Raw genomic sequence first — 14,185 nt, forward strand, 5'->3', positions numbered from 1 at the left:
TCTTAGATAACTCCAAGCTATGCTCTGAGGCCACCTCTGGGTGGGCTTGAATGAAAAGAAAAAGGAAGATTATGAGGGACATGTTTTTATTTGTGTTTACAGATGGTCCCTGACATAATTTATTCAGTTAGGATTTTCCACACATATGATGGTGCCATTCTAAAAAAAAAAAAACTTTTATTTTTCACTTTCAGTATAGGACTCAATAAATTACATGAGCTATTCACTGTATAGAGTCTATCTTCTACATAGGTATAGAATAAGATTTGTGTTAGTTTTGCCCAACTGTAAGGTAATGTAACTGTTCTGAGCCTTTGTGTGGTAGACGCTGGGCCAAGCCGAGCCATGATGTAGGCAGGTTAGGTTGAGAATCAAATGTCCTGCCACTGTCTTAAACAAGGCTATTAGGATCGATCTTACTGATTGAGAGAGTTTCAGGTAGCAGGCTTTAAACATCTGGTCCTCGTGACTCCACCTCCTGGGTTCTGGATTCCAAACATGCTCTACCACCTTTCTATGTTCCTAGTGATCTCTCAGTAATCTGGTTGAGCTTGTATCACACAAAGCCCTTAGTAATCTGCTACAAATATGCATTTTTACAGAGGCTATTTTTGTTTGTTTGTTTACCATTTCATTAAGCAGGATTTTTTTTTTTCCAGAGCTGAGGACCGAACCCAGGGCCTTGCGCTTGCTAGGCAAGCGCTGTACCACTGAGCTAAATCCCCAGGATTTTTTTTTCACTTTTCAGATGGAAATGTCACATTTTTAAGTTTATACTGTTTTGATCTTTTCTTTGCACTTTGTAAATATGTCTTTATAGGCCTGGAGTCTGACCCTGACTGGGTAAGACTGCTCTTGTGGACCTGGGTTGGCTCACATCCCCCTGTAACTCTAATTCCAGGGAATCCAACTAGATTCCCTGGCATCTGTGTGCGTGTGCACACATATGGTACATATAAATCCATGCAGGCACACATACAACAAATAAACAAACAAACAAATAAATTTATTTATTTATTTCCTTTTACTCAGAGGCATTTAGAGTTTTTTCTTTTTAAACATTTAACTCTGATCATTTTAAATTCATTTTAGCCTATGGTATGAAATGTTCACATACACATTTTCTCTCCCTCTCCACCCCCCCCCTTTCCAAAATAATGCCTGACACCAGAAGCTTAGCTGTATTAAGTGTTTATAATTTCCTGCTGGGTCAGAGGTGAACTTGGGTGCTGGGAAGGTCAAGAATGAGAAGGACGTACCCCTGCCCCTTTAACCAGCTGTGGCAGAGGAACAATGGAGCCTACAGATTTCCTGGCCTGTACAGAAAAGGATGGGTACTGTCATCTAGTTACAGATGCCCCGAGTCACCATTCCTCCCAACCTGGGTCATGACTCACTCTGAACTCCAGTCACACATGGCCTCCATCCTTTCTTCCCTTGACATTTGGCCATTAGGTTGACTGGCAGTGTAAACTCACATGCTTGCCTAGTATGGTACAAAGAAGATGATCCTGTTTGACTCTCCACAAGTACTTGAAGGCATGGCAAAATTGTTCTTATGTTGCCACATGTGGCCATTTCCTAAGGCCTGGGGTCCAAGGCCTTTTTTCCCCCCCAAGACAGGGCTTCTCTGTGTATCAGCCTTGGCTGTCCTGGAACTCGCTCTGTAGACCAGGCTGGCCTCGAACACACAGAGATCCACCTGCCTCTGCCTCCCGAGTGCTGGGATTAAAGGCGTGCGCCACCACCGCCTGGCCAAGCCTCTCTTACTTAGTCAAGGCATATGAACTAGAGAGAAGAGGAGACACAGAATGCAGGACACACCGGCTTTTTGAGACCGTGGGAGAAGTTTCTGGAGTTACTAGGGCATACCTTTGAAGATCTATGCTCACAGTGCCTTGCCTGTGTCTGTGGTGATTTGTAGGGAGTCTGCAGTCAAACATTGGCAGGAAGATCTGATTCTTCATTAAGTTACATGAAGGAAGTAGTCTTGTTCCCAGGACTGGGCTTACTGCTAATAAACACACTCCACCACCTGAACCCAAATGCAGATCCCATTTAAACTCTGCTCAGTAATAGTGCTGCTCAGTCGTTTCCCACCAAAGGAGGTATAGTAGAAGGAGAATCCCCTGTGTGGTAGTGGAACAGGGCCAATAACCAAAGATGCAAATGTCTTTTCATGTTATTGTGTAAACTGCTCTGTAGCGTATGAAAGGTAGTGCACACAAGGAGGGCTCTAGGTCATTTTCCTTAGTACTGGGCATCAGGCACTTCCCACATGTGGAACTAGAACGTGATGGATGTCTTTGCCAGTTTAAAGGAAAAGACTTTAAAGGAGGGGTCATTGGGAGCTGTGTTAGATGCCTTATGTAGAGGCTGGAGAGATGGCTCGGTAGTTCAGAGCGGGTACGGGTACCGCTCTAGCAGAGGACCCAAATTCTGTACCTGTCACCACATCAGGCCTGTAACTCCAGCTCTTCTCCCAGTCTCCATGAACAACACATTCATGTGCACATACTCCCACACAGACACAGGCATGCGTAAGACAGAAAATTAAAAACCTAGACAAACAAAACATTGGGGGAGCTAGAGAGATGGCTCAGGGGTTAAGAGCACTTTCTGCTTTTGTAGAGGAACTGGATTTGGGTCCCAGCACCCACATGCTAGCTCAAAACAGTCTGTAACCCCAGTTCTGGGGAATTCACTGTCTCCTCTGACTTACAGGCACCAGACATGCATATGATGCATAGACATACATGCAGCCAATGTATGTCTCATGCACATAAAATAGAAATTGTCTTTAAAAAAAAATCTTAAAAAAAAAGATTCCTGGCCGGGCGGTGGTGGCGCACGCCTTTAATCCCAGCACTCGGGAGGCAGAGCCAGGCGGATCTCTGTGAGTTCGAGGCCACCCTGGGCTACCAAGTGAGTTCCAGGAGAGGCGCAAAGCTACACAGAGAAACCCTGTCTCGAAAAACCAAAAAAAAAAAAAAAAAAAAAAAAAAAAAAAAAAAAAAAAAAAAAGATTCCTTTTGTATAGACTGTGCCTAAACCACACAAAAGAAGTCACCCAGCATGTTCACCCTCTAGAAATCACAGATCAAAATGAATTAAATCAAGGCTGCTGACCATTATAACTATCTGTAGTCTGTGTAAATGAGTCATTGAGTTCCTTTAAAGTACGAGGAGTTACTTGCAATGTTGCTTGCCAAGGCTGGAAGCTATGATATATCCCCCCCCCCTCTCTCTCTCTCTCTCTCTCTCTGTGTGTGTGTTTACTCAGTTATTTAATGAAAAGTTTTCCTACATGTTTAGATCTAATACAGAGTTGGGTGTGATTAAGAACCTTTCTGGAACAACCTTCACACATGAGAAATCATTTTCCCTGCAAACCCAGAAAAGGCTTCAGCCATGGCTTATCACCAGGGGAGGGAGCACAAGCCAAGGGAACTAAGCGGCACAGCCATGCACAACCCAACTCCCGTGCATGATGTAGCGAGGGTTTACTGCCCTTGACCCGTCATCTGAACGCTGATGTTTTGTTCTTCCTTTTAGGAAAAGCTCTGTCTGCCTCATCACATCCTTGAAGAGAAAGGCCTGGTCAAAGTGGGCATGACTGTTCAAGCGCTGTTGGACGTCACCGTCACAAAAGCTCTGTTCACATGAGACCAAGCCCTCTCCCCTGGGTGGGCTCAGACTCTACCCAGAGCAGGGACTCCCGACTCTGCTCCTGGCACCTGCACCGACTCCCCCACTCACCACCTGCCAGTTCCCTGACAAGCTACTACGTTGACAGGGTTTCAGCCTATGGGAGGATTCAGGACCTTTTAGAGTTGGCCTCCAGGGTTCAGGTTGGACGGGTATTATCTGACAGCCAGTGAGGGAGCTGGCAGAGAATTGAGTAGCACATCATTGCCTTTTCAGCCTCCTTCATCCCTTCCACACTCACCGACTGCCATTACCAAATGCCAAGCACAAGCTGTTTCACAGTGAGTCGCGTCCGTCTTGTCAAAACCAAACTCCTTGCAGAATCAGTGGGGGGAGGGGGAATGCAATCAGGTTTTTTTGCCACCAAATTTTTTCAAGATGTTTCTTGAGACCATTGCCTTTTTTGAGAAACTATTTTCAACATACAAAATATTTATATAAATATTATTTATTAGTGAGTCGTTATTCATCCTTTGGATGCAAATTGTAAATTAGGAAACTATTTTATTACTGCTTTTTTGTGGTTAAACAATTTATTTTAATATTATAAATACTGAGTTATTTTCGAGCCTCTTGGGCATGTAGGAGTTCCAGGTCTCAGTGTTCCTATTTCCTGGTGTATATGATTCAGAAAAAAAAAAAATTAAACAAGAAACACGTGCTTCTGTGACAGAGAGCTGTTTTCTGGGCAGGTGATATCCACCTTTTGATTTGCGGAACATCGTTCTTATTTATATTTCTGCATTCCATCCAGTTTCCTACATTCCAGCAGCCCTCTTGTCCCATATGATAACGAACTGACTGAAATCAAGAGAGCACCCCAAAGTTACTTGTAAATAGCTATGTGGGAAAAAAAGACATATTAAACTTGAAGATGAAATGTGAACAGGTTTTTTTTTTTATTCATGTTTCTTTTGCTATGCACAAAACATTCACATTTTAACACAGAGAAGTGGGAAGTGTTCAGTATATATCTTGAAGTATAATTTTGCACTGTATTTTGGGTAATTGAGGAGCATCTAGCACCAAAGGTAGATGTTGAAGAAATGAATGAGAAAATGGAGATGATGGAAGGTGACTGTCTAAAAGGGTTATAGACCTTGATTCAGGACACCAGCACTTGTTACGACTGCCGGTATTCAAAGAGCGAGAGATTCTGAAATGTAGACATGTTTGTCTTTATTGTAATCGAGCTGGTGCTTTTTAAAGAGTCCAGACTTGGAAGCTTCATAGTGTCTGGTATGAAACTTGGGAAGTGAGTGGGTCATGGGGCAGACTGAGTGAAGGTCAAGTAGGTGGAGTATGTGAGCGGCCAGGGTGGGAGCAAAGACAAGCACACTAGCACTAGAAAGGAGCCAGCCCAGGAGAGGAGCCCGTCCCATCCATTGGTGGGAGAGCTTCGCCAAAGGCTTCACAGGACTATGCCAGGCAGTCACACCCATGCACACTCATACTGTCGGTATGGATGGATACCCCAGTCATTCATCTGTCAAAAGCCTGTGAATACTGACTGCACTTTCACCTCTGTACAAAGCCATTGGCAGTTTCTAGAGCAACAGTAGCCACAGTGGGGGACCCGTCAAGGTAGATACAAAAGACTGTAGGATGAATGAGTGCATTCAACAGAGACTGACCCTCCACCAGGAAGGATGGAGGGGATCTGAACATGGGGATTCAGACAGGCAGCTAGTAAGTAACTTCCTATCAAATGTACTGTGCACTTTAACATAAATATATTTTACTACTTTTCTGTACTGCACAAATACCTGTTTTGTCAAATGGCATAACAATGTAAAGATGAGAGGATTTTTAACAGAGTGTACTCAACTGGAGCAGCATTCGGAGCTGATCTACACAAGGGTTTAGAAGGCCGCACCTTCATGGCATTGCAGCGCGGCATCCTGAAATATATTTTTACATGTATCTCTGACAACATGAAGCTCCATAACCATTACTTTCGGATTTTTTTTTTCAAAATTAAAAGATTTCTTTTGATATTAATTTCCACAATTTCCTTGAAATTGGCTGTATCATACAAATGGCTTCAGTATTTTGTAAAATGTTTTTTTAATGCAGTTCTTGTATGGATAAGATGTCTTCAAGATCCTTGTACACTGTTTATATGTACAATGAAATGTGCATGGCTGGCTGATCGTATGATAAGTAGACAGAATGTATATAGTGCAAACTTTTTATTATTTAACAGCCATTAAAATTTTGAACTTATACCAACCACCTTTGGATTGACTTATCAGTCTGATGCTAATGTTGACTCTTCACACACACACACACACACACACACACACACACACACACACACAATATAGGGTACCATGGCTGAAATAGGTCATAGCAATCATATATTGTGAACATATATGAATATAACTATGTTTATAACATATGTGTAATTCCTCTTATAACTTCTATTTCAATAGTTACAGTTAGAATCTTACTAAATTGATTTATAAATTAAATTTATATGTATGAAAAGGTTCAGTGCTTTGTATAGTTCTCGGAGGTCTTTGAACAGCTGCTAGGTTTAGGATAAAAGGACACATGGGGAGAAGAATATACAGATACTCTCCCTCCAGGTTAATACGTGTTTTTTTTTCCCCTAAGTTAAAACTCACTTGTTACACAAAAACCAAAAGCAAACTTAAGATAGGGTAGGGGTGGGATGAGGGTGAGGGTGGGGCTTCCCTCGAATCAAGGCATCTTGAAGACGCCTTAGTTTCTTGACCCGCATTGTAAAAATCGTAGGCTTGGCTCCTCTTGCCTCAGCTGTCTTGCTGACTGAAGTCTGGGGCACACCCCTACTGGGTTTGGGCCAGTGTCTTCCCTACACATCCACCCTTCCTACAGTGAGCGAGCAGCTGCTAGGAGAAATTACAGGTGAAGGCTGTGGATATAACTCTGCTGTCAGAGTGTTTGCCTAGCCCATAAGAAGTGCTGGCTTCAGTCTCCTGCACTCTATAAAAAACCGGATGTGATGGTGCATGCCTGTAATCCCAGAACTCCAGAGATGAATGCAGGGCGATCAGAAGGACTCAGATAGCGATTTTTGAGGCCAGCCTGAACTACATGAGATCTCATCTCAAAAGAAAAAATAAGATCAAATAGTAGTAGTTCAAGTAGAAGTAGTAACTCCTATTACAACACACAGACCCAGGTCCACTGTCCTGAGCAAGGACCCCAGGACCTCTGTTCAAGGTCTGCATCTACCCAGTCTAAACACAAGTAATCTAAACACAAGTACACGTGGCTATGATGTTATGATTTGAGATGCTGCATCTTTGCTCCCACCCCATCCAATTGGACTTGTCCTTCTGTGCATCATAGAAGCCTAGTGCTTTAAGCAGCTGGGAAGTCCGTAAAGGCAAGGGAAGAAAGCCAGCAGGGCAGGAGCACCAGGGAGGCTGCAGGGAAATGGGGCATGAGGACCATCCATCAATTGAATTTGTGGTATTGGCCACAGTTGGCACTGCCTTAAGAGACCATATCCTGGCCCAAAGCTGTACCTGGGAGCTGTCCAGTTTCTCCTGGGTGAGTCAGAGTCTGGTAGCAGACTCCTATGTAGCCAGAAGTTTCTCTGGTCCTGCCCGCCCCGCAGTTGGGACAAATCTCTCCCATCTGCATCCCACAGCCACTTGGTCCCAAGTAAACACGCAGAGGCTTACATTATTTACAAACTGTATGGCCTATGGGTCAGGCTTCTTGTTAGCTAGCTCTTACAACTTAACTCATAACTATTTATGTATTGCCACGTGTTCCATGGCTTTACTTGTGTCCCATTACTTGTTGCTCCTTAGACCTTCCCACTCTCCTTTCTCCCCCCACTCTCTCTCTTGGATTTTCTCACCTGGCTCCATCCTGCCCTGCCATAGACCAGTGCAGCTTTATTTATTAGCTACAGCATACAGAAAGATGCCCCATGACACTCCTAATCTTCCATCTTCTGCAGGAAATCAGCTACTAGACATCACTCCTAGTCAAGTGTGGGTCTGAGGATGGTGTGGTGGGGGGAGTTTCGTCCGGAGCTGATATTCCTTGACCATGGGGACATGTATACAGTAGGGCCATGGGGACATGTATACAGTAGGGCCGCATCCCCAAACTGGCAGCCTCCTTATCTTCACCCTGCACCAGTGTTTGTTGAGTGCAATTGTGTAGAGCAAGGCTGCTTTTGTTTTGCTTCCTGCTGATTGTTCAGGGGCATTGGGGTAAGCATCTCAAAGCCTCATATGTCCAAGGCGGTTGTGGTTCCTAGACCATGTAGGTGGGCAATCTGACAGATGTCCACATAAACCTCTTCCTTATCTGGTGATTGTAATTCTTAAGCTGATGTGTGGAGCCTATTAGCCCTTCTAACTGGCTTCTCTTTAGTAGCCATGACACGTGAACTGTTATAGATCCTGAAGAGTCAGAAGGAGAGCAGCTCTACACATGTGCGGAGTAAGCTTCCCGGATGGGCGTGCTATTTGAAATCAACGTGTCACCTTGCTGTGACTTCTAATGAATGATGACAATGAGTAAGGAGAAGCTGAGGCTTCAGGGCTGGGGTCACCAGTTCACAGTCATAGTGAGTAAGAAGGAGGTCAAGTTAGAGTCAAGCTCAGCCGGTGTGTCCTCACTGTGCAGAAGTCTTTCCTAGTAGTGCTGGCCAAGTGACAGCTTCTGTTGTCACTAAACAAGTCAGTCTTGAGGGGCCTCAGCAACACAGGCCTGAGAAGGAACGAAGTCAATGTGAGTACTATTCAAGTGATGAATGATAGAGATGGAGCCAAGCAAAAAGTCAGGGTTGGTTTGTTTGTTTGTTTGTTTTTCCACCTAGAGCTACAGGAGATTCATTATAGCTTCTGCCCTGGCTTCCTTTGATAATGGATTGTAACCTGTGAGATGAAATAACCTCTTTCTTTCCTCTCCAGATTGATATTGGTAAGTGTTTTATGACAGCAACGGAAAGTACCAAGACAGTTAAGGAACCCAGGCTGCTGTCCCCTCTGCTGCCTGTTCTGCTTCCTTACCACCTCTACCGGTTTTTTCTCACCCCCGGGAGTATGGGTAGTACTTCCTTTTCACCCAAAGCCTCAATTCTTCTGATTATTTGGGAGCTAGTCTTTAAAAAGGAAAGCTAAAAAAAGAAACAATAACAACAACAAACAACAACAACAAAAACCTCTGGCACTTTGCATTTAATGAGGTGGTTTTGTTTCTAGAAGTTCTACAGACAACATGGTCTATTCCACATGGTATATCCCCACTATACCTAAATACAAGATCATCTTGAACAGGAAGCCATATGCACTCCCCTGATGCTAATATCCAGAACAGATTTTGCTAGTTGATATGTTTCTAGACTCTCTAAAATCTTGTCCAGGGCCAGGGATGTGGCTTAGTCTTAGGTAAAACTCATTTTTGCTGTGAAACCTGAATTTAATCCCTCGAACCTACACATTAGGTAGAACTGACTCCCAAAGCTGCCCTTTGACCTCCACACATGGGCTGTGGCATAGGAGTTATCCCAACCACCAAAATAAATAAAAAATCCTTTCCTACTTACAGCTTACTGCATACACTTAAAGATATTTTAGGGGCTGGAGTGGGGGCTTAGCCATTGAGAACCTTGCTCTTGCTGAAGAGGTGGTTTCAGTTCAGTCCCCAGCACCTGCATGGTGCCTCATAACCCTCCTTAGCCCCAGTTCCAGGGGATCCAATGCCCTCTTCTGACAGGCACCAGGAGCATAAGTGGTAATATACATACATGCAGGTAAAGCATTTATGCACATAAATAATAAATAAAACCAAAAATATCTTAGTTACATAGTTTGGAAATCTTTATTTTTCCACTATAAAATTGTATGAAAAAAATTATCTAAACTCATTTGCTTGCATGTTCAAAATCAATGATATCACTCAAGCTACACTTTGCAGCTCACTACCTCTGAGGGTTTTGAGATAACATTATTAAATTAATGACTAATGTTGCCTCTGGAAATTTTACCTAGGATAAGTGTCCTTTGTAGTAATATCAGGATTTTAAATTCTTCATGCAGTAGTATATGTATGGTCTCCACAGAATAGGCACTCAATGTATTCTTAATGTTAAGCTTCCTTGAAGAAAAGCATGTGTGGGTAAAGTGGAAGAATTTTGTGTATGCCCTGCTAACTTTTCTAAGTGAACCATCCTCTTACACTATGCTCCAGTCCCCTCTCTTTGCTATGGCTTTCCATTGTCCCCATTTCTACCACATAGATAGTTTTGCCGGGTCTGAAGCCTTATGTAAAATAGACACAAGTAGTTCATATGGAATTTTTTCTTTCACTTTTGTGTATGGCCAACTGCCTGTAATGCGTTCATTTTCCTTAATGTAGAATATCTCATTACATATTGGATTTTATTCATCCTATTGCAGATGGATGTCCAGTCCATCTCCAGATTTGGGCTTCTGTGATTGGTGCTGCTGTGACCATTTTCATTTGGACTTTATACTGATTGTGTGTTCATACCTTGGAGTAGAATTGTTAGATGGGGACATGGATATTATATTCAAACTGAGCTGACACTAACCTGCCCCCCTCAGCAATAACGGTGCAGGTCACAGTAGCCTTATCAACACGAGTTTATGCTGTCTTCACTACAGCCATTCAGGAGGGTGTGCAGTAGTATTTCATTGTAGTTTATTGTTCTGTTTCCTGCTTAGTGAAGTACACTTTTGTGCCCATTATAACAAACTTGTGTGAGTGATGTATCCTATATAGGCTTTGTCGAACATGCCTATTGCAAACATCTCCTTTGTGGCTTGCCTTTTTATTTTTATGATCTGGAGGTTGAGCCTAGGACCTCATGCATGCTGGATGGCACTTTACCACTGAGCTACACCTGCAGCACATTTTCTTTTAATCTTCTTTTTTATTCTTTTCTTTTCTTTTTTTATTCTTTTCTTTCTGAGACAGAGACTTACTAAGTTGTCCAGGTGTGCCTTTAAAGTCCCTACTCAGTATCAGCCCCTCTCCTCCATAGCTGGTAGCTGGGATTACAAGCTTACACTCAAGTCTGGCTCCTTGCTTTTATTTTAATTAAAATATTCACATCATTCCTCCCACCCCTGCTCAATTAAAATATTACATCATCCTTGCACCTCTGCACCTTCTCCAATTCATGGCCTCTTTTTATCTATTGTTGCATATAGATAGATGTATGAATAAATACATAAATGGAACCTGCCGAGTCCATTTAGTATGGGTGCATGAATGTATGTTTTTGTCAGTGACTGCTTCGGGAAGACTTTCTCCCTCTCTCAAAGTCATTAACTGCTGTAGTTCTTCATCTAGAGGTGGGAACCTGTGAGATTTCTCCCATCTGCTCTAGGATGTCACCTGGCCTTGTTATGTCTAACTAAAAGACACAATCCGGCAGCTGACTATTGCTTCTTAGATGCGGTAAGTTTTTATCCAACATAATGCAGGGCATTTGTGTGAAATTCATTTGCCTTTTTTTCTTTTTTAACCTGATTCTGTCCCATGGCTTCTAGAGCATGCCAACTTAGTATTGCAAGATCATTTTTTTAGCTGTTGCTTACAATAAAGCCATTTAGATGGGTTCTTTTAGGGTGTGTGTCTCTGTGTGTGTCTGTGTGTGTTGGGGGTAGTTGAAATTCCTTTTACATTTAGGCATTAGGCATCAATAAGAAACTGTCCCTGTAGCTTAGGATTACCACACATAAAGGCAAGTTCCGATGTTCTGGATACCTGGACATCTGTAATGGCCACTTGGGCTGTAACTGGCTTTTACCTCCTTCGTTGTGGTTACATTATGTCAGCAACTGTTAACGTTTATGTTTTGCACATGTCCTGCCAATAACAAACAAAAAAGCCTATTTCCTCATAACGATGTGCCTCCTTGGCTAGGTTAGTCCCTGTTATTCAGTGTCGTTACCCAGTTTTTGAGATATTAAGTCCCTATATTAAAATCTGGTGGCCCCTCAGTAAGTCTGACGGCATTAGAGACAAAACTCTGACAACTGGAGTTGGAGCTGTGCTCAGACCTCCCTTCTCCACCCTCAGGTCCTTACAGCTGCCCAGCATGCTTGGCCAGCATGCTTAAGCAGCCCTACAATTCATTTATTCAAAAAAAAAAATCAAAGAATTTGTGTCCTACTCACTCTGCTTCTCTGGTTAAAGCCTCAACTAATAGAAAGTAACTCAGAAGCTAATCACTAGCAGGCAAGGGACTTGTGGATTCAATGGTTTTATCAGAGGTAACAGGGTTGGAATCATTTTGTGTGAAGTTCATTCTAGGACTCGGCCTGTTCTCATATTCAGTTGTGCCACTTTCTAGTGTATTTACACTTGTATCTAGCGTGGCCAATGCTGTGAAGTTGACAGGATTTAAAGTCATCTAAGAGACAAGCCTCCAGATCCCTGTGAGGGAGTTATCTAGATTAGATTGACCAAGCAGGGAAAACGACCTAGGTGGCCCTGTGCCATGGGCTGAGGTCCTGGACAGCACACAAAGGAGAAAGCATGCTGAGAACTAGTAATATCTCTCTGCTTCTTGACTGTGGACTGCCCACCTGCCCCACAAGTTACCTCTGCCATGATGCCCACGTGACCACGGATTCTTCTATCGAATGGTGAGCCCTCAGTCTTTTTTTTAGGGTATTTCATCACAGCAACGAAGAAAGTAACCGATACATCTCAATGGCACTAATTTCCGAAGAACCTGTTGTGTCCTCTTTGATCATCACTTACTATGCGTTCTTAGTGCATGTGGAACCTGTGCTGCTTAGTTAGGTTTTTGTCAACTCGACACAAACTAGAGTTATCTGGCACGAGGGAGCCTCAAATGAGAAAATGCCACCATCGGGTTGGCCCACAGGCAAGTCTGTGAGGCATTCTCTTGACTGATGTGTGACAGCCTGTCCCACTGGGGGTCTGCCACTCTTGGGCAGATGGTCCTAGGTTGTGTAAGGCTCACCAAGTCATAGGTAGCATCCTCCATGGTCTCTGCTTGAGTTCTGTTCCTGTGTAATTCCTGCCCCGACTTCCCTTCATGAACAATTGAAACTGAATAAACCCTCTCCTCCCCAAGTTGCTCTTGGTCATGGTGTATATCACAGCAAACTAGGACATTTATTTATTTATTTTTTAATCCCTAAAACTGAGGCTAGGGAAAATAGCTTTTAGTAAAGTGCTTGTCCCACATGCATGAAGACGGGAAGTTCAATCCCCAGAAGTCATTTAAAAATGCCCAGCGTGGTGATGGGCAGGGAATTCCAAAACTGAAGGGCAAAGTGGGAGAATCCCAGAGAGGCTAGCCTGTTTTGTGAGCTCCAGGCCAATAAAAGATCCTATCTCAAAGGAGATGGGCAACACTCCTGAGATCATGCCTGAGGTAGTCTTTGGGCATTCACAAACATGGACACACATACACGCACAAACATACAAACTTGAAAAAATATACTCACACATGAAAAATCCTAAAACTGCTATGAAAAAGAACTTGGGGTATATTCACAGCTACAGAATTTAACCTTTCTTAGCTTGTGCTATAGGCAAGTCCTTGGGGCATTTTCTTGAACAATTGATGTGGCTGAAGGCCCAGCCACAGTGGGCAGCCTGGGCAGGTAGTCCTGAGTACTCTAAAAAAGCAGGCTAAGCAAGCCATGGAGAGCAAGCCAGTAAAGAGCACTCCTCCAGTACCCGCCTCAGTGACTGACTAGGATGTGGAAGTGTAAGATGAGATAAACTCTCTCCTCCTCAGGTTGCTTTTGGTCATGGAGAAGGCAAACTAGGACAGAACCTTTGTGTTAACAGAAAAACCCAAGACCATTAAAGCAGCCAGGCTCCATACCATGTTTCAAAAAGCTGTCTGGGAAGTTCTTCAGGGAGCATGTGGTTACTTACAGAGACCAATCATCTTTCTCTGTGAACTCACCAAGTTAAAGGTCTCCACGTAACTACGGAAAGTATTTGTTTACAGTAGCATACAATTTACTTAGTCCCCTTACTTAGCTTTTTTTCAGGTTGGGTCTTATTATATAATCTTGAGACTCAACAAACTCTAAGCTAGTATTAGCAATGCATTCAGCTCAACAGGTAAGAAAAACCTCGCTGCACTGAAGCCGAGGAAGGCTGCTGCAAACAGCTGTGGGATGGTGCACCTCTACTCAAGTCTCCTGGGCCTACTTCTCTGTCCTGTTAGTGATCGGTTATCAAATGCCTTCTAAAAATCAAATCCTTATGGACAGGAGAGAAAAATGCACACACTGAAGAGAGCCAGTGGCCTCAGAGGCCTAGAGTCTGGAGTGGTGAGAAATTTGTGCTAAATTTCTTTTAAATCCTCTGCTGTAACTCCAACAAATTGTATTCACAGTCTATGACTTGAGACTTTTTATCAGGGATTTCCAAATGACTCAGAAACACTGTCAGGCATTAAATTCCTATGTGAATACTGGTAAAACAACAATTTCAATCA

General features: G+C 43.1%; 1 protein-coding gene across 3 annotated transcripts in view; it reads left to right on the plus strand.

The window, feature by feature from the left end:
* Positions 1-5,941, plus strand: part of Lrch1 (leucine rich repeats and calponin homology domain containing 1) — a 201,801-nt gene extending 195,860 nt beyond the window's left edge. For all 3 annotated transcript variants that reach the window (XM_052732754.1, XM_052732752.1, XM_052732750.1), the window contains one exon: positions 3,556-5,941. In XM_052732754.1, the coding sequence (XP_052588714.1) occupies positions 3,556-3,666 (111 nt within the window). In that variant the 3' untranslated portion in view covers positions 3,667-5,941. The remainder of the gene's footprint in view (positions 1-3,555) is intronic.
* Positions 5,942-14,185: the final 8,244 nt, after the last annotated feature.

Source organism: Peromyscus californicus, unplaced genomic scaffold (genome assembly GCF_007827085.1).
Source record: "Peromyscus californicus insignis strain IS unplaced genomic scaffold, ASM782708v3 Scaffold_12__1_contigs__length_115047231, whole genome shotgun sequence".
Classification (NCBI taxonomy): Eukaryota; Metazoa; Chordata; class Mammalia; order Rodentia; family Cricetidae; genus Peromyscus; species Peromyscus californicus.